Source organism: Prosopis cineraria, unplaced genomic scaffold (genome assembly GCF_029017545.1).
Source record: "Prosopis cineraria cultivar Desert tree isolate PC_DT_omini unplaced genomic scaffold, ASM2901754v1 PC12, whole genome shotgun sequence".
In the NCBI taxonomy this organism is placed as follows: Eukaryota; Viridiplantae; Streptophyta; class Magnoliopsida; order Fabales; family Fabaceae; genus Prosopis; species Prosopis cineraria.
The window spans coordinates 42,393,677-42,412,563 of NW_026555343.1; the positions used below are offsets into that span (position 1 = coordinate 42,393,677).

Here is an 18,887-nt window from a genome sequence, read left to right on the forward strand (position 1 = left end):
GTACCAAAAAAAAAACTAAAAAAAGAAGATTTTTTTTTTCAGCTTAGGTCAGCTCCTATTAAAAAGGTAATCATGTTTAAAGTACTATCGGACATTAAATGTGGACACTTTTTATAATAGAGATTCAAATATTGATTCATCACGTCATGAGAGTTTATTTCCTTTCACTAGATCCAATTATCATTAGTGTCTCTTTGCTTTTATGTTTAAGCAAAATTACAAATCTCAATAAGTATTTATTATATTTTTCCCCTAATTGTTTCTCATAAAATCAATATTTATTTTCACAAGACAAATTTGTTTTATTAATCATCGAGATAATTCAGTCCTCAAATATGATTATTATATTTAACCAACTTTATTAATCTGTATGAATTTATTATTTTCTCCTATATTGGGGAATGAAGGGAGTAGTGTGGAGGAACTGTTGGTGTTATTCATAAAAGCGACAATAATTATGCCCTCCGTGAATACAGAAATGGATGATACTCCTTTTAATTTTATTTATAAATTACTTTTAATATTTTTATTAGAATAAAAAAAATCTTAATCTCCACAACTTGATCTAGAAAATCAACATGTTTCATACATTATTCCTATTAAATATATACAATTTAAACATAAAATATTACAGCATTTAATCACATTTCCAACATTTAATAAACACAATAATTATTAAAAATACCTTATAAATAAGATCAGAATAAATTCTTGGGATTAGAGGGAGTATTGAAGTGCTGGGTTGGTCAAGGGAGCACAATTGTTGTGCGTGCGTGCGTGATAAATGATTCGCCACCAGCAGACCTGAGCATTTATTTTCTCAACATTTCACCCTCCTTTGATCTCTTCACCACATCGTTAGTTCATTACTTTTTGGGGCTTTTGGCATCTCCACCAAAGCAGTCTTCCTCAAAATCAAAAGCCTGTGATTTTATAGCATCCATAAAAATGGCACCAGTCGTTCACTTGTTTTAATACAACTGATAAACGGTCTCATCATTTTCTAAGCTTGTTCATTTTTCAGTTTTTATGTGCAGATAGTAAACATAGTTGAGAAAATTTACCCTTCATCCCTTGTGAGGAAGCTACTTTGTTATTAAAAACACGTTTTAAAATAATATATCTTCACTTGACTATTTTTATTAGCACGTATACCTTGTTTCTTCTTGAAATAATTTAGAAGATGAGCCAACGTTGATATTCACGTATAATTTTTTTTGGTCATTATAGTAACATTGAAAAAACATTTGATTATTAACATGTACTCCTTTCAATCATGTTTATAGGATATCTTTACATTTTGTAGTTCTCAGTACAGGATCTTTTATAAAAGTTAATGAAACAAGCATAGCATTTCTAAAGTTCTTATTTCTTTAACACTCTCATAATATATCTCATCTCAACTTGATTAAGGGTAATTTTGTAAAATGAAAATTTTTTTGACACTTAGCTACTTTAAATTGATTTCCCTAATGTAAGTAAAGTAGTTCATTTGTCTTTACAATGAGGATACGAGAGAGTATTATTTTAAAACTTAATGACAAAAACATTCACAACTAAGTCGAAAATAAAAAAGCGCATAAATTAAAATCATAAACAACCAAAAAATAATAACTTGTTTAAAAATACTAAGAAATACGTCTGATAAAAATAATTTCAGTTAAAATAAATTTTTCTTTTTATGTTCTTAATTAATGCTGTTTTTTTCTTGGTTAAACTGTTTCTGAGTTCTTTTACTTTATATTATCCTTATTAAAAAATTGCACGTCTAGAGGTGGGCCCGACTATGAATCTGAATGACGTGGCTGTTTTTTGTCTCTGAAAACGGAACACACGCCGGACACGTTGCCAACCAAATTTCTCTCTTTTTTACTATTCGTCTAATTTTCAAAAAAGGCTGAAAAGCAAAGGGGTAAAAAAAAGAAAGAAAGAAGAACGGGCAGGCGAACGAAGCAATGATCTTCACGTGCTCCTCCTCGGACCACGGTCCACGTGAACGTCACGTGACACAATCCCTCATAGTTAATCTCTCATCGCTGCCTCCTTCGTCGAGGGTCCGAGACGGCGACGCGTGGAAATACGACATGTGCTGTGCCAAAACGTGTTCGTTTTCGAAGATTGTAATGATGTGAGCCGCCCATATTGCGTGACCCTCCAGCTGGCCAGTGGCCATCCATCCGTAGTGGTGCCTTTTTAATTTATATTTCTTCACGCGCTGCAGCGCGTGCCTACATTCACCCAGTAACAGGCAATGAGAAATTTTTAAATAGAGGCATTAATGTCCTATTTAATAAAATTATGCTGTTCCATCAAATAAAATATAATATATCATCATTATTAATAAATTTATTTTTAAAATATATTATTAATTTAATTTTTTATTTTTTTAAACTATCATTAATATTAAAATTAATTTTTATTTAATGTTATTTGAATGTTATATTTTTATTAAATAGATTATAAATAATATGATGTATTAAATTTATTTAATAATTTTTCACGTCCTTGGGTTTTAAAGGATGTAACTGGGTGATGTAATAAAAAATATTTTTTTTACAAATTGATCTTTTCTTTATTTTACGGGAGGTTTGGGATAAAAAAAATTCAAAAGAACTTCTATATATAGTTCTGGGCGAGTCTATATATAATTTGGGGATGTATGTGTGTAAATTAATTTTAAAAATAAAATAATCAGGATGATTGCAAAAATGATTTTTATCTTAAAATTTATACAATATTAAAAATATTTATCATTCAATCAGATTAAAAATTTTCTATAATTCATCCTATATATACATGTAATACACACACTGACACACTTGCGAGGTTGGCTTTTCTAAAAGTGTTATTTATATTATTATCTGACCCCAAGATTTTTACTTTTTTTAATGCAGTAGTTAATTGTATTTATCGGATGGTGTGAATCTTTTCTACCCACTCGAGAAGTTACCTCGAACTAACTTTTTTATAAAATAATGAATAATGAATTCATCCGTCAAAAGCAAAGCAGTGTATTCCTTCTCCTTCGCGTGACTCAGTTCTGCGAGAATTCCCGCTCGTGTGAACACATTGCACATATGAATTGACTACGCATCCAGCCAATTAAAATAAATTACTTAAGCAGATAATTGAACCTAAAACACCTTAAATCCAATATATTCTGAATCGTTTCCATGCGTTCAAAGATTTTAAATACAAATATCTTTTTTGAAAAATTGCACTTGCTCTTGACTACAAGGAATGTGTATAATAACCTGACATTGTATTGTTCATGGATCTTGTCATTTTTTATGGATATTGTGTTATAAAATATTTAAAAAACTTATATATTGTTGTTCAACTTATCCACATGAACTAAGTATAATAAACAAATATTGTATTGTATATACATTTGAAAAACTTATATATTATTAATTTAACCATACAAAATATGTATAATATATGGAAATTGTGTTTTTCACTTGTATATCTTGTCATGTTGTTTATAAACATTATATTGTACATATATATGAGAAACTTGTACATTATTAGTTAATTTAATCACACAGATTATGTATACTAAAAAGACATTGTGTTATTTACGTGTAGACCTAGTCATGTTTTTACAGACATTGTGCTGTACATATATTTGATAAATTTGTACATTTGACCAAATGCATCTTTTCACTCGGAAACATATTTGCATTTGGAGTTTTTAGGCCTGCAAAAATAATTCATAATATATTGGGCTTTAGGTAAAAAAAAATTTTCCATTATAAGGACCTCAGATGAGATTCTCTCATACTTATTATTCAACGTTAAAGAAACTTGATTTCTTGCTGCAAAAAAAAGAACTCAAATTGAATTACGTGAAAATATATCTATTGACTTGGTTTTGGGATTTAGGTTCATAGCATCATGCCCTTTGAGGATTTGCCAAGTGTATGAGAGAAGTAGATCCTCAAGATGAGAGTTTAGATGAATGATTATATGGATTACTAAGGTCTCTTACCACAATTTTTTGGAATGCCAAAACGAAGTGAGAAACTAAGAGTACCCTGAGTAATGCATGAGGTTGATTTACATTGCTGGTGTAACATCCTGGACTTAATGCCTGGATTAAGTGAACTAACCAATGATAGTTTGGTAAAATTGAGTATTAATTTGTGTGAGGGCAATGAGAGACTGCTAATGAGCCTATTAGGTATGGCTTTAACCTTTAGATTGAATTCAAAAGTGAATTGAATCACTTGGGCTTAAATTGAGAAGAAAAAATTAAAATTTAGCCCACTATACATTATGTTGCGACAAAATGCATTTATGTTGTAGCATAATGTTAGAAATCAGCTTTAAAAGCTAAAAAATGATTGAAATAGGAAGAGAAACAAGAGTAAGAGAGATGATGGTGTCAAAAATCAGCTCTGTTAGGACATCAACTTTTAGACATTTTATAGGTGATTGGAGCTTAATTTTACCAATGTATGTCTTCCTTATCTCTTTTCTTTCTTTCTATACATTTTGGAAGTAACATTTAAGGTTGGAAGATGATGATTTTCAGACTCATGATTATGGGTTCAAACCTATTAGTCTAAATTGAACTAACAAGAATTACCCAGTTTATAGATTTTTACAAGATTGTGAGCTTGAGTCATCTAATTTGCACGAACCCTAGGCTTTTAAAGGATGATTTTAGATTGTTGATTGTTATATTAGTAATTATCCAAGCTAATGAAAGCTAAATGAAGTTAATAGGAGTTAATAAATGCATTGGTTGTGAGATTTAGCTTGTGGTTAGGAAATTTGGTTGTTAAAATGTGAAATTAGAAGTTGAAAGTGTTGGTTTTGATGTTTATTAGCGAAGATGGTTAATGTTATTTATAGACTAATGTCGTAAAGCATAGAAGAGCTTGAATTTAGCTAGGAAGAAAGTGGTTATTGGGGTAACATTTGAGTTTTCAAATGTTTGAGGTAATTAGAGAAAATTTAATTTGTGTCATTTCTTATTAAAGAAATTGTATGTGTTTGTGAACTTAAATTTATGTTTTCTATATATAACTTTATGAATTTACATATTGTTTTCATTTTGAAAAAATGCAAGTAGGGTTCATATGTTAAAGTAATTGTGGAATGTTGAAATGATAATTTAAACTCTTGAGTTCGGAAAAGTTATTGATGAAAATGAGTATAATGATGATAATTGGATATGCTATGTGATTCAACATGTGGTATGTTTGCATAATCATATTAATAGTAGGACTTTACCTTTGTGTAATAGTGATTTGTGTCTGTGGATCACACCAACACTGCGGGGCCTTAATGTATTGTTCTTGACTTGTCCTTAAACCTCGCTCAACGAAGGTGCCCTTAAACTCCAACTAGTAAAGTTGGTAATAGGGTTTTGTAACATCCTTGTGTTTAAGATAAGGAAATTCATAGTGTGAGGCCTTGGTTAGGTCATCCGTCATGAATAAAGAGTTTGGACCAGCCCAATCACATGGGTCTGGCTCCTAATTATTGTGTAACCTATTTATTTAGTCAATAATAATAAAGGATTGGTGGAGTTTGATGACAATCCATTGCATTGAGTAATTTGTGATTAATAATGTTCATTATCTCTAATAATTGTCTACTTTGCATGCCTATGGTTACTTGACTTGCATGAGCATGCTTTAGATTACCTTAATTATTAAGCAGCTTCTCACCCCTCATTTAACATTTTACATATGCTAGTTTAGGGTAGAACAAGAGAAAGGCTTCTAAGGCTTAGGAACTAATTTTTTATTGTAATGCCTCATATTTCTTTTGATAATGTATGATTATTATGATATTACCAACAAAGAATATTATGTGGATTACTTGCACCATTTACATGATTTTGTGATTGGTTGCCCTAGATCAAAATGCATGTGTTGTAATACATAGTTGAGGCCAAAATAATGATGCAAGTATGTTTATGGTAAATTGATGGTTATAAATGATTATTTTGTTTAGTTGAGTGATAATTACCTCCTTTTTACTTTTTGATGAAATTGGGGTTAAGGAGTAAAAAAATGTAATATGTGGTATATACGTGTGTTAGTGTTGCACATGTTGTCTTGAGTCCCATGAGTATGTTTTAGGTAGTTGTTTGGGCTAATGGCACTGCAGTTGGATTTTGAAAGTTTAGAATTTGAAAAATTTGAGAAAGTGATAGTTTTAGTTTTAAGTGTCTAACTTTTTGATATGATAAAATTTTAAAATGAGGTCAGTGCCATTAACTAGGTCATCGAATCAACTTTTAGTAAACACCTAAATCACCCCAATTAGACGTTGGATGAAGATATAGGATGTACCAGAAGTCTAGCTAAAAGTCTGTCACAACAATCTGTTGTTGTCATGAAATCTACTTTTAGCCACAATGTAAAATATGCATGCAGCATTACAATGCTAAAAATGATGAAATGTATTTATTGTGCCATATGCTGCAACGTATGTGGATTAGGCCATGATATATCATGCCAGAAATGTTATTTTGGCTCGTTTGACTCTACTTTGATTTTTTATCTTATCTTGTATGATTTTCATGCTTCCTATTATTTCAAATTCTCTAATTCCTCAATTAAAGTTTGAGCTCAAACATTTTAAAAAGGATTTATTGGGATCTCAAACTTTTTGAAATGTTTGCTAAATATAATTTAAGTTTAACTTTTTTCTATTAAGCAAATTTAAGTTATAGATTTGTCTAATTCTAATTACCATAATAGTATATTATGTGTGGTGTGTTTCTAGTAATGTCAAGACGTACATTACAACTAGTGAGTATAACTATGAAGAGTGCCCTGTTAGATGGAGGAGGAGATAAAGTAATATAGCAGAGGGAGCCTATGCTATAATGGCATAAAGAGTCGCATTTAACAAGCTTAAGGTGATGTTAGGTCAAAATTAGAGTATTGTGCTAGGCAAGTTTGTTTAATTGGGTTGAAATGTCGATAAATTTCTAGTTACACACTCGTTGCATATTGATAGAAAAAGACAATAGCACTCTCTTTTAAATTTGAACATTGATACTAGAAGGAGCAGGTAACTATTCATGCCATCAAATCATTGAGACTCTGGGCTTCATCATATAGGGAGGCAAGGTGAGTATGTCGTATATTTTGAGTAGTAGAAAGAGTGGGTGAGATTGAGTTCACGAGTTCCCTAAACACAACATTTCATCTACTCTTAGTAAGGCCGGCTAGACATTAGGCTTGTGCTCTCGCAAAACTGGATTTGGTTTCTGCAATTCTCCTTTTAGGGCTAGCGCTTCGAATCTGGTTTGAACAATATCCAATATCAAATAATTGTTACAAAAATGTATTCTTCAAATATAAATATTGCCCCAAATTTTAGCACAATTCATAATATCTCCCCACCTCCTTTGGGCTTTGGTGAATATATAATGGTTGAGTCATTGATGAAAGATAAATTAATTCAAAAATTAATAATTTGAAAAATAATAAAAATTTAATAAGAAAATGAATTACACTAGGTATGAAAAGATAATCACATAAGTATAAGCAACATTTTAATTTTTGAAAAATTATGTTGAGACATTAATATGGTCGTTTTTGTGAATATTATTTTTGTATCTCATCTCGATACAATAATATGATAAAAGTTTTTCCCCCCCTTAAATTTGATGGAAATCCTTTAAATAAGTTTAGATTTACATATCAGCTTTTGATTAAAGGTTGTTGGAGACGCTGATGATCTGGGGACAATTGCCTTATTAAAAATCTTTGTATTTTTATATTAAAAATATAGAGAACTTACAATTACTTCACTAAAAATATCTAGGGTATCATTCTAAAGTGACGATGATCAAGAGATACATAAAATATGTTTTTCTGGCCAAAAAATAAATAAAATACGTTTTTGTTTAATTTCAAGAACATGAGAACAATCTATTAGCTTGCTATAGAAAAAGTATCAATAATATTTTTTTCTTAAAATAAAAGATCACATTGCTAGATTAGATGGTACAATGGAATAACCAACCTAAATAGTTAATAGAGTTTTTCTTTAGAAGTAAAAAAGCTACCATAAAAAAGGATGATTTTTTTAGACTAGGTTTTATTAATTATACAAAAAATTAATTTTTGAACAATTGTTTTTAATGTTTGGGTCCTGTAAATTTAAAATGCTGAATTTGAATTTATGGGGCTTGAGTTAAAATATTACATATCAAAGAAGTTTTTGAATCTAAATATTTTTTTTTTGTCTAGAGTTGTAGAGGAAATGCAAAATTATAAAATTGACATACACTATAGTGATTTTTCTTAAAGTGAGGGGTTCACATGTAATTTTGCAAGAAAGTTGTTCGACACAAGGAGTGATTATAACTCAAGTGCTGAACTGAAGGCTAAACGAAACTTGCAATTCAAATACAGGACCATTGAAAAGTGAACCATCAAGGTTATTTTAGTCCCAATGGATTTCTATCAACACATTTCATTCCCTTTTATATTTTGGAAGTGATATTTTTGAGACTCTTGAGTGAAATCTCTAGTGTTTCATATTTTAAATATAATTAATAAAAAATTGGATTTTTAAGTTTTGGTTGTAATGCGGAATTAATCATGTGTTGAGAGGCAGGTGTATCTTTTGTTCACATGCGATGTTAGCTGTCAATGTTGTGGGAGGAGAGGACAGTTAAAAGAGGGTAACAACATGCAACAAAGTAAACGTCGGATTTGACCACCTGCTTTTTCAAATAAGTATAAAAAATAAACTCTGCTAATAATAGATATTTTTTTTTTTCAGAAGAATTAAGAGCAATCAATAAATCTTTTCTAACTAAATTACTATATATATTGGAGTTGAAGTTTAAATTTTCAATCACTCACTTAATTGATATATATCTTATCAATTTTAACTAAGATATGATCATATGATTTTTGTTAGTGGCTTTTCTTTTGCCAAAAAAAAATACATTTCTTAATTAATTAATTAAAAGGACACGCAATCACTCTGCAACATATCTCCATCATGATTTTGCGGCATCATTGCAATATTAAAAGTTACTCAAGAAAGAAAAGACAGGGGATTCCAGGTGATCCAAACAGATTTTGATTTGTTTGAGGTTTTTTAAGCTTTAATATTTGGAGATAAAAAAGCAGAGATGCTTACTTAAGCTCAAGTGGATGAGTCATCATTTACAATTAGACATGGGGTGGCCTAGCTAATTGGAGTGCAACCTAAGCCAATTCAAATTCTCAAAGTGTTTATTCGTTACCCTAACTTGCAATTTTGGAAGATCTCACACTTTCTTTTGGGTCTTTGGTTGCTTAATTTTATTAAGTTTATAATTAGAATCATGTTTTCATAGAAGCATAGTTTTACCATTACGTAAAACTCAACACATCTTGAATGATAGAGTATGTATGAATTGTTTGTTTTATATATTTTTATCTAATGTCAATATAAATATATAATTTATAATAAATAATATTACTACATTATATTCTGCTAGAAGTATCTTCTACGGACACAATACAGAGTTCCATATTTAATTTAGCAGGAACAGTTCAAAAAGGCTAAAGGACATATAACCAACAAACAGTAATACAGTAATACCTCAATTTCATATTTTAAAAAAATATTTTTCCGGACAAAAAATATTTTAATTTCACATTTGAAAATACAAGGTCCTTTGACATTTTAAATGTAAAATGTTAAAATATAGTATAAAGTATTTTGGGTTTTTCAATATACAATTAATTGGGTTTTTCTTAAAATACACTTAATTAAGGGACTTAATTGATAAAATTTTTCAATTGAGACACCTTACTAAATAAAGATAAATATAAAAAAAGTGTGTAATTTTAAATACAAATAACTACGTAACTAATTGAGAGTGTAATTCAATGAAAAAAGCCTTATAATACTAAATAGAGTAATAATAGTAGCTATTTTAAAATAAAGGTAGTGACTATTTGGACATTAAGATAATCACCATTAATTAATCATGAGTTCTAACAGAAATTCTTTTATATAAACTTAGTGCACCACATCGTTTACTGTCTATCCAATAAAATTACACTAATTTAATCAAAAAAACATGATGTATCATTATTTTTAATAAACTCATTTTTATAATAGAATGTCCATTTAAGTTCTTGTTTTTTTCTCTACTATTATTAATGTTAGAATCAATTTATTTTTAATATCATGTTTTTATTGAATGAATCATAAATGACGTTGTGTACTAGATTCATTTAACAATTTCTATTATTATCAATAGCTCAAACTAATCCAAACCATACTATGTGAGACTGTTGTCATCAATGGCAACCTCTCGAGTATGCAGAGGTTGATTTTGTCATTTTCATTTAATATGACAACATATCTCATACTTGAATTTATAATCTTGAGATAAATTGGTCCAACTATCTTCATTAATGAAACCAAGCACTTTCTATAGATCAGTTTGAATTTAATAAGTTAAGAACAAAATAATATGCAATTGATATATATATATATAATTTATTAAAATCTGTAAAAGTAAAAATTTATACAATTTAAAATACAGTCATTAGAGAGTTGTGTAATTTAATATGTTTAAATATTATATTGATTTTGAAAATGAGATAGCACAATTCAGAATTTCAATAACGATGATTCATTGCTGCAATCTACTATATATTTATCATTAAAAACTTCTTTTATATCAAGAGAATTTGAATTATTACTCATGAAAAAAATTTGTGTCAAGATCTTTTCACAACTAAAATTCTCAAATTTAGTATTTCTTCTCTCACGTTTTAGCACTAATTTTTTTAAAATCTTGATTTGGTATTAATCTTGTTATCAAATCCTTACTTATCATTTTCCCTAATTTTTAAACATGGAGGCATTTTTCTTAATATTATGCCCTTTCAAATGCTATCAAACCATGGGTAGAAATTTGGGCACAAAAATACATAAATATAAGTTAATGCTCCTTTTGTTAAAAAAATATAAACAAGCATTTTAACTGAATCTCAACCCCAATAAATTAATTAACTATATTTAAATAAATATTATATTTTTATATTTATCTTTATTTAATATGGTGTTTTTCTTAAAAATAAATATAAAATAATAATCATTATTTCAGAGTTCAATTCTTAGATACTTGTATGGAGAACAAGAACATTGCTTGGGAGAAGATAACTCTCTACAATGGTGCTCAAATTTTTTAAGGGATTATTCTCATGGCTACCGACTGTGGAGATATCCTAAGAAACAAAATATATATATATATATATATATAATGATTTATTTACGAAAAACATATTTGGAAACAAATACATTAATTACATATTAAAATATTAAAACTACCTTACATGTTTTAATGTATGAAAAAGCTACACGCAACCTCATAAAACGTGTGAAAAAGTATTGGGAAAAAAGGGCTGAATGGAGCATAATAAAAACTATGATGTTGATTTATGGACTAGTGAAAAAAGATATAACTGATTAAGCGTGAATTTTTGAATTTGTTTCCATGTAAGCGTGAAATATTTTTGAGAAATCTACTCGTAATTCCCAACAATGGTTGAATTCTAACCAACGAAATAACTACATAAAAAAACTATTATGTTAGTAATTTCTGAGCATTATGCATGATTCCTTATGAATTTCATATGTCATATTGATATTAATGGTTTGGTGATTCATATTTTTCAACAAAAGTAAAAGAAAGAAAAGAAAAGAAAACCCATTATATCCGCGCAACTCCACGCGACCCAACTCTCATCGCACGAGTAAATCGTTTTGATGCATTGAACAATATTTTATCCCTCCAACACTTTAAAGTCTCAGTGACATAATTTAATTTTTAAAAATTAACTATCATTTTTCAGTCATCGAAGAAGGATTTATATCTTTACTACTATCTACCCGTCTTTTTATAATTTTCTATAATAATTATTGATTGATGATTCAAATCATGGCAATTACAAAGCCTAGTCATACCAAATTTCAATAACAACAACAAATAATGTACTATTTATACACTATCAACATTGGAATTTATTCATGCAAAATGCATATATAGATTCATATCTATTTTGAGTTATTTTTACATTATAGTTTTAATTTTAAATCTTTACTCACATCACGTTGTGCTCTCGTCACCTAAACTGGTCTCGCTAGGTAAAAAGATGCAAAAGATTTTGAAGTTTGAACTCATTTTTTTTTTTAAAAGTAAAGGTATGGACTTATTTGATTTACTGTTTTTAGAATTTTTTTATTTTAAAAACAAAAAAATCTGTTTTAAAATGTCTTTTGTTATCTGGTTTAAAGAAAGTCAAAAGTAATTATAAAAAATTAAAAAAGATTAATATGTAATTTGAATCTTAAACTATAGATCTAAAGGTGATTTAAACTCTACACTTTAAAAAAGTACATTCTGAATGCTAAACAATTAAAATTATAGTAATTTCACCTCTATCGTTAATTTTTAACAAACATCTGTCAAATTCATTTAAAAAATTACACTTTAAGCCTCAATTTAACATAAGTTTGTTGAAAGTTAGCGATATAGGTAAAATTGCCCTAACTTTAACTGTGTAGTGTTTAGAATGCACCTTATTAAAAGTTTAGGGTTTAAGTTGACTCTGAACCTATAGTTCAAAATCCAAATTACATATTAATCCTTTTATATTTTAAAAAATATACTCTAACTAATAATAATTTAACAAAATAAAAAAATGTATTCTGTATATTATATCAATTTTTAAAAAGATTTTGAAGGAGTGTAAGTTTTTTTATTCAATTGATCAATGGAGGCAAAAATCTATGAAACAAAAACAAATACTTTTATGATAAATAAAGATATAGAGAAAAAAATATATGAAAAATAATTTATTCTAGATTTTTTCTTAATAAAGAATGATAATTTTTTTCACCAATATTATTATGAGATTCCATTACATTAAAGAACAAACTGAAAAGAATATAAAAGTATGCTTATAGCAAAAAATTATATATCGCTCCTATTGCTGCAACTGATAGTGTCTATCAAAATCCCACCTATCAAAAACAAAAATAGTCAACTCAACACTATCTCATTCATTTCCATCATAATTTTACCAAAAATTATTTTACTCATTATTATAAGTTATAGCTTTCTTTTATATAGTGTCATTGTCATTATCATTATTATTATTTACCTTTTTTAATTTTTTCTTCTCATATCCTGAAAATTTTGTAATATTACCAAGGGTTAATATACAGTTTAAACTCTAAACTGCAGATCCAGGGGTGATTTGAACCGTAAAATTTTAAAAGAATGCATTTTAAATTTTAAATGATTAAAGTTGGGATAATTTCACTTTACCGTTAACTTTAAACAAATGTCTGTCAAATTTGAGATCTAAAGTATAATTTTTCTCAAATAAATTTAACAGACATTTGTTGAAAGTTAACGGTAGCAGTAAAATTATTCCAATTTTAATTGTTCAGAGTTTAGAATGTACTTTTTTAAAATTTAAGGTTCAAATTATCCTTGAACTTATAGTTCAGGGTTTAAATTACATATTAACCTAATTAAAAAAACTAGAACCCCTTTTTAATGTTTTCTTACTTTTTGTTTTGGAAAACTAAAAAAACAAAAAACGTTATATTTTCATTAATAAAAATTATATTTATAAAATAAATAATTTTTTTACTTTTTATTACGCCATTTTAGATATTTTTAAATAATAATTTAGACATATTTTTTTTCTTCAAAACTTATTCTAAGAAACTAATCCATAGAATTTTTTTAATAAAAAAATAATCAAAAAAACTCTATATATATGTGTATATTTGATTTTCTAACTTTATATAAGATTTTATTTTAATCTTTTAATTTTATAGAATTTTTTTTATCTTTTAACCATAAAATCCTTAGTCTTGTTAACATAAAATGCTTACATTAAAATTTCAAGTGCTGACGAAGTACCATTAAATATTAACATATTAACTTTATTTTTAAAAAAATGATTAAATAAAAAAATCATTTGACTGGCTCTTGTTCGTATGCTTGAGTGAGTGAAATAAAGCTTTTATCACTTAAATAAATAGTTGTGGTTCAAATCATAATCTTTATATACATGGCAACTAATTGAGAGGGACCGGTCTATCTTTTGCCTTACATTTTTGTTAGCATTTAAAACTGAAATTTTGATGCCAAAAATATATATTATAAAGTCAAGATTGAAATCAAAACTATTTAAAATTAGAAGATTAAAAATCAGATTTTTTTTTTTTTTAATCACAACACTTGAGCGCGTGAGGCATAATTGATATTTTTCAGGTGTTTTGTAGCATAACAAAATCAATATGTGATGTAGCCAACAACAATATAATTGTTGCCAACTTTCACAGGAAATAGGGGTTTCATTTTCTTTCATTCTTTTATCTCAATTAAATCAAAGTTTAAACAATTTATATTTAATATTTAATAAAATATTATTTAAATTTTAAAATGTTTAGATCACATTTTAACAATTTAAAATTCATTTTTATACTTTATATAAAATTAAAATAATAATTTTGTCAAATATTAAATTTTCGAACCCCATCCAAACTTCGACTACCCCTCAACTGCAAACATTGCCCGAGTTCAAAATTAACCTAACCATGGTTTGTTGTTTGCAGTTAGAAGTTAGAGAGAGAGAGAGAGAGAGTAAGCCGTATGGTTCGTTGCATTTCTCTCTTAAAACTCTCCCTCTCTTCTTCTCCGACTCTTCAATTTTCATTTTTCACACACTGCCCTTCACTCTGCATCGACGACGCAAGACAGCCTTTTTCTTTCATTTTGATTTGAAAAAACCTGATTCTGAGTCTTCCCTTTTGCTTCCTTGAACTCTCTAACCTGCTTTGAATGTCTGTTTCTACTTGGACTATGGTTGTCGCTCTGTTCTCTTCACCCAACGCAGCCTCGTCCTCGCCTTTCGCCTGGTTGGTTTGAATTGTTGTTCGGGTTTCTCTTCGGATTGTTTGCTTTCTTTTTTCTTTCTTGTCTTGTCTTGTCTTGTTTTTTTTGAACCCAGAGTTAAAACTTGTAAGATCTGAAACTGAAACTAGAGGCGTTGTGCAATATTTCACGAGGGTTTGTCATTTGTTGATACTGCTTTATTGAATTTAAGGGGCTGATGAAAATTTCTCTGATGAGTTGAGATTTGAATAAGGGCTGAAAAGTTTGAGAATTTTGTTTTCGTTGCTGGTTGATTTTTCTTTGGAGATTAGATATGAAGCTTGAGTTGGGTTTAGGAGGCGTGTTGTGGAATGATGAAGAAAAAGCCATGGTTGCATCGGTTCTGGGAAATCGAGCTTTTGAATACTTGATTACGAACCCTGTTGCGAACGACAATCTGTTAATGACAGTCGGAAGCGACGAAAGTTTGCAGAACAAGCTTTCGGATCTCGTGGACCGTCCAAACTTATCGAATTTCAGCTGGAACTACGTTATTTTCTGGCAAGTATCACAGTCGAAGAAATCTGGGGATTGGATTTTGGGTTGGGGAGATGGATGTTGCAGAGAACCCAAGGGAGAAGAAGAAGAAGAAGTTGGAGTTAGAGGGCTTCTTACTCTTTGCCTGGAAAAGGATGAGATGCAGCAGAGGATGAGGAAAGGGGTGCTTCAGAAGCTTCACATGACATTTGGGGGTTCAGATGAAGACAATTATGCCTTTGGATTAGACAGGGTTACTGATACAGAAATGTTCTTTCTAGCTTCCATGTACTTCTCCTTCCCTCGTGGCCATGGCGGGCCTGGTAAATGCCTTGCTTCCGGGAAGCATGTATGGTGCTCTGATGCCCTTACCTCTGATTATTGTGTGAGATCTGTTTTGGCAAAATCAGCTGGAATTCAGACCATAGTTTTAGTCCCTACTGACATAGGAGTGGTGGAATTGGGTTCTGTGAGGACGGTAGGAGAGAGCTTAGAATTGTTGCAGGTGATTAAATCAGAGTTTTCTACACAATTGTCAATCCCTAGGGTTTCCCCGTTTTCACCATTGCCTGTTGTGGTGAATGAGAAGAGAGATGAAAATGGTATCTTTTCTGGCTTGCCTGTAGGGGATAAGGTGGAGGGAGTTCCGATGATTTTTGGGCAGGATTTGAACTCAGGAAGCTCTGGTCGTCCCCATTTTAGGGAGAAGCTTGCTGTGAGGAAAATGGAGGAGAGGCCTTGGGCAGGTCATATCCAGCCCAATGGCAATAATATTAGCTTTCCAAGTGCACGGAATGGTATTCATGGCTCGAGTTGGGCTGCTAGTCAAGGTGGGAAACAGGCAACCCCTACTGAGATCTATCCTCCGAGATCCTCAGGTTGCAATGTGGCGGAAGGAGTTAACCAGTTTAGGCAAGACTTGCGGCTTAGCAACTACCAACCACAAAGGCAGGTGCAAATGCAAATTGATTTCTCTGGAGCCACTTCAAGGCCTTCTGTGAGACCGATCAATGCTGAACCAGAGCTATCTGATGTTGAAGCTTCATGCAAAGAAGAGCAGCTGGGCGCAACAGATGAAAGGAGGCCGAGGAAACGGGGTAGAAAGCCTGCCAATGGCAGGGAGGAACCCTTAAATCATGTGGAAGCAGAGAGGCAAAGGCGTGAGAAGCTGAACCAGCGATTCTATGCTCTAAGGTCTGTCGTACCCAACATATCCAAGATGGACAAGGCTTCTTTGCTGGGAGACGCCATTGCTTATATCCATGAGCTTCAAGCAAAACTCAAGATCATGGAATCTGAGAGAGAGAGATTTGGAAGCACTTCAAGGGATGTATCAGCATCAGTGGCTGATCCCAAAGTGGAAAATCACAACCAAGCTACCGATGTCGATATTCAAGCTACCCAGAATGAGGTGATAGTACGGGTGAGCAGCCCTCTCAATGCTCATCCTATTGCAAGGGTTATCCAAAAGTTCAAAGATGCACAAATCAATGTCGTTGAGTCGAAATTTGCAACTGCAAATGACACCGTCTTCCATTCCTTTGTAATCAAGTCTCAAGGATCCGAGCAGCTGACAAAGGAGAAGTTGATTGCAGCATTTTCTTGAGAATGAATCCTTGTGCTTATAGCCACTGTCACCAATTGGATTGCACAGGGTAGTTGCAATTAACTGTAGTCCATAGGCTTCACGATACAAAGTGAAGAACCATTTTTGAAGCTTCCTCAGAAATTTTGTTATTCGGCAGAGGATCCCAAAAAGGAAAAGGGCAGTGGAAACCAGAAGGTGTAGTTGTAGAATAATGGCTCCTATTAACCAATTAGAGCAGAAAATTTATGTTTGTTTATAGTATACACATTTCATCATACGAAGTGTTCCTGCATATTGAATTATTTCGTTTAGTTTAACCAATTCCACCTAGTGTTTCTAGATCCGCTGTTCTTTCTTGTATGGTTCCAAGTTTTGTGCTTAAGAGCGAAAGTATTATTGAATTTTCTGCTGCTTATAGCACTGGAAGGGATCACAGGTCTTAGCTCTGTGAAGCTGATAATATTAAGTTTCCATTTTATTTTGATGGAGATGTTCTTTTTCCTTGACGAGACACTTATAACTGTTCGAGTTTGTTAAACAATTGGCTAACCCGCCTTTTTTTTTCTTTTTATGTGACCACTTTTTGAGGTTCTCTTGTTTTATGGTATACGCGGTTCCCGGGACAGTATGCCTTTGACTTGGTTTGATTTGGACTAGGATGTTCTTTTCCCGACTTATATTTCTGTCTCATATATTCCCCTCTGGATTCTTCATGAGAAACGCTTACAGGTCTTAACTAGTTGGTTTGATTTGTTATTCATGGAGCTCTTGTCAAGCTACCGAGGGTAATTTCATTTCGGCTTTCTTCTCTTAGATTGGCCACAACAACTTAGCTCTCAGTTTCTTCCCTTTCTGTCTCGGTTAGTCTCAGTATCTTTAATTTTCTCATCTGTTTGAAATAAAATGAAAGGGTGTGTTGTCAGCAGGTCATGCTAAACAATTCGCGTTATCCGAGGTACATTATGTTGCTCTTCGATTGTGCCACCAGTTGAAGACAGAGACATAGAAACCATAAGATGAGGAACTTTGTTGTCTTCATGTAATCTAACTAATTGCATCAGGTCAGCCTTTCTTGTTTACATTCATGGGGCTCATTGGTTACAGAGGATGAAGAAGAATGAAAAGAATAGATGGGTATATACGTGTTGGGGGGGGGGGGGAGGTAGTTGAGCTTCTTTCTGATTTGGCGGTTGGCTTGTGTTAAGAAAGGAAAAGAATACTGCTAGAAGGGAGGAAAAGAAGGGAACAAAGCGGTGTGTGGTTGATTGAAGAAGGCGAGTAACCGCAGTAACTGTAAAAAGATTCTCGGGTATGAGTGAGAGCGAGGGCGCCTTTTGCTTTTATTTTTATCCAAGAGAAGGAGAATCTTGGATTGGATGCACATGAAAAAGTTGAAAAAGCCTAAGGCCTAAGACCACTCTTCTGATATTTTCCTCTTTTTTAAAACCAAACAAATGCCCGCAAGTGAGCCCTCGGTGACACCGTATGAAATTTTAAAACACTGGGCGGGCCCCACCGGCACTCCTAATCCGAAACGTGACGTGTCAGGAATAGAGAGATTTGAATTATTAAAAACGTTCACGTGCTGGGGTCGTGTCAGCCAATGACTTTTGTCATGACAGGAATCATGCGGTGCATGTGTTACCTTATAAAAGGGAAAAATTAATTGGTTTGTATAATTTTATTTCAATTGTAATTTAATTTTTAAATTTTATTTTTTATAATTTAATTTTTATAATTTTAATTAATTAAATATTAATTTTTTATTTAAAGAATAAAACTATAAGGATCAAAACTATAGTAAAAACTATAATTTTATTTTTAAATATATAATGATCAATATTTTAAATGGTTGAAATTATAAAAACTTTGTTA

At 30.8% G+C, this 18,887-nt stretch overlaps 1 protein-coding gene across 1 annotated transcript; it reads left to right on the top strand.

Moving 5' to 3' along the window:
• The first annotated feature begins 14,646 nt into the window (after positions 1 to 14,646).
• LOC129289450 (transcription factor MTB1-like) lies at positions 14,647 to 17,518 on the top strand. Its single transcript, XM_054926221.1, has one exon. It carries the CDS (start codon positions 15,222 to 15,224, stop codon positions 17,028 to 17,030), a length of 1,809 nt encoding a protein of 602 aa, XP_054782196.1. The 5' UTR covers positions 14,647 to 15,221; the 3' UTR covers positions 17,031 to 17,518.
• The last annotated feature ends 1,369 nt before the right edge of the window (positions 17,519 to 18,887 follow it).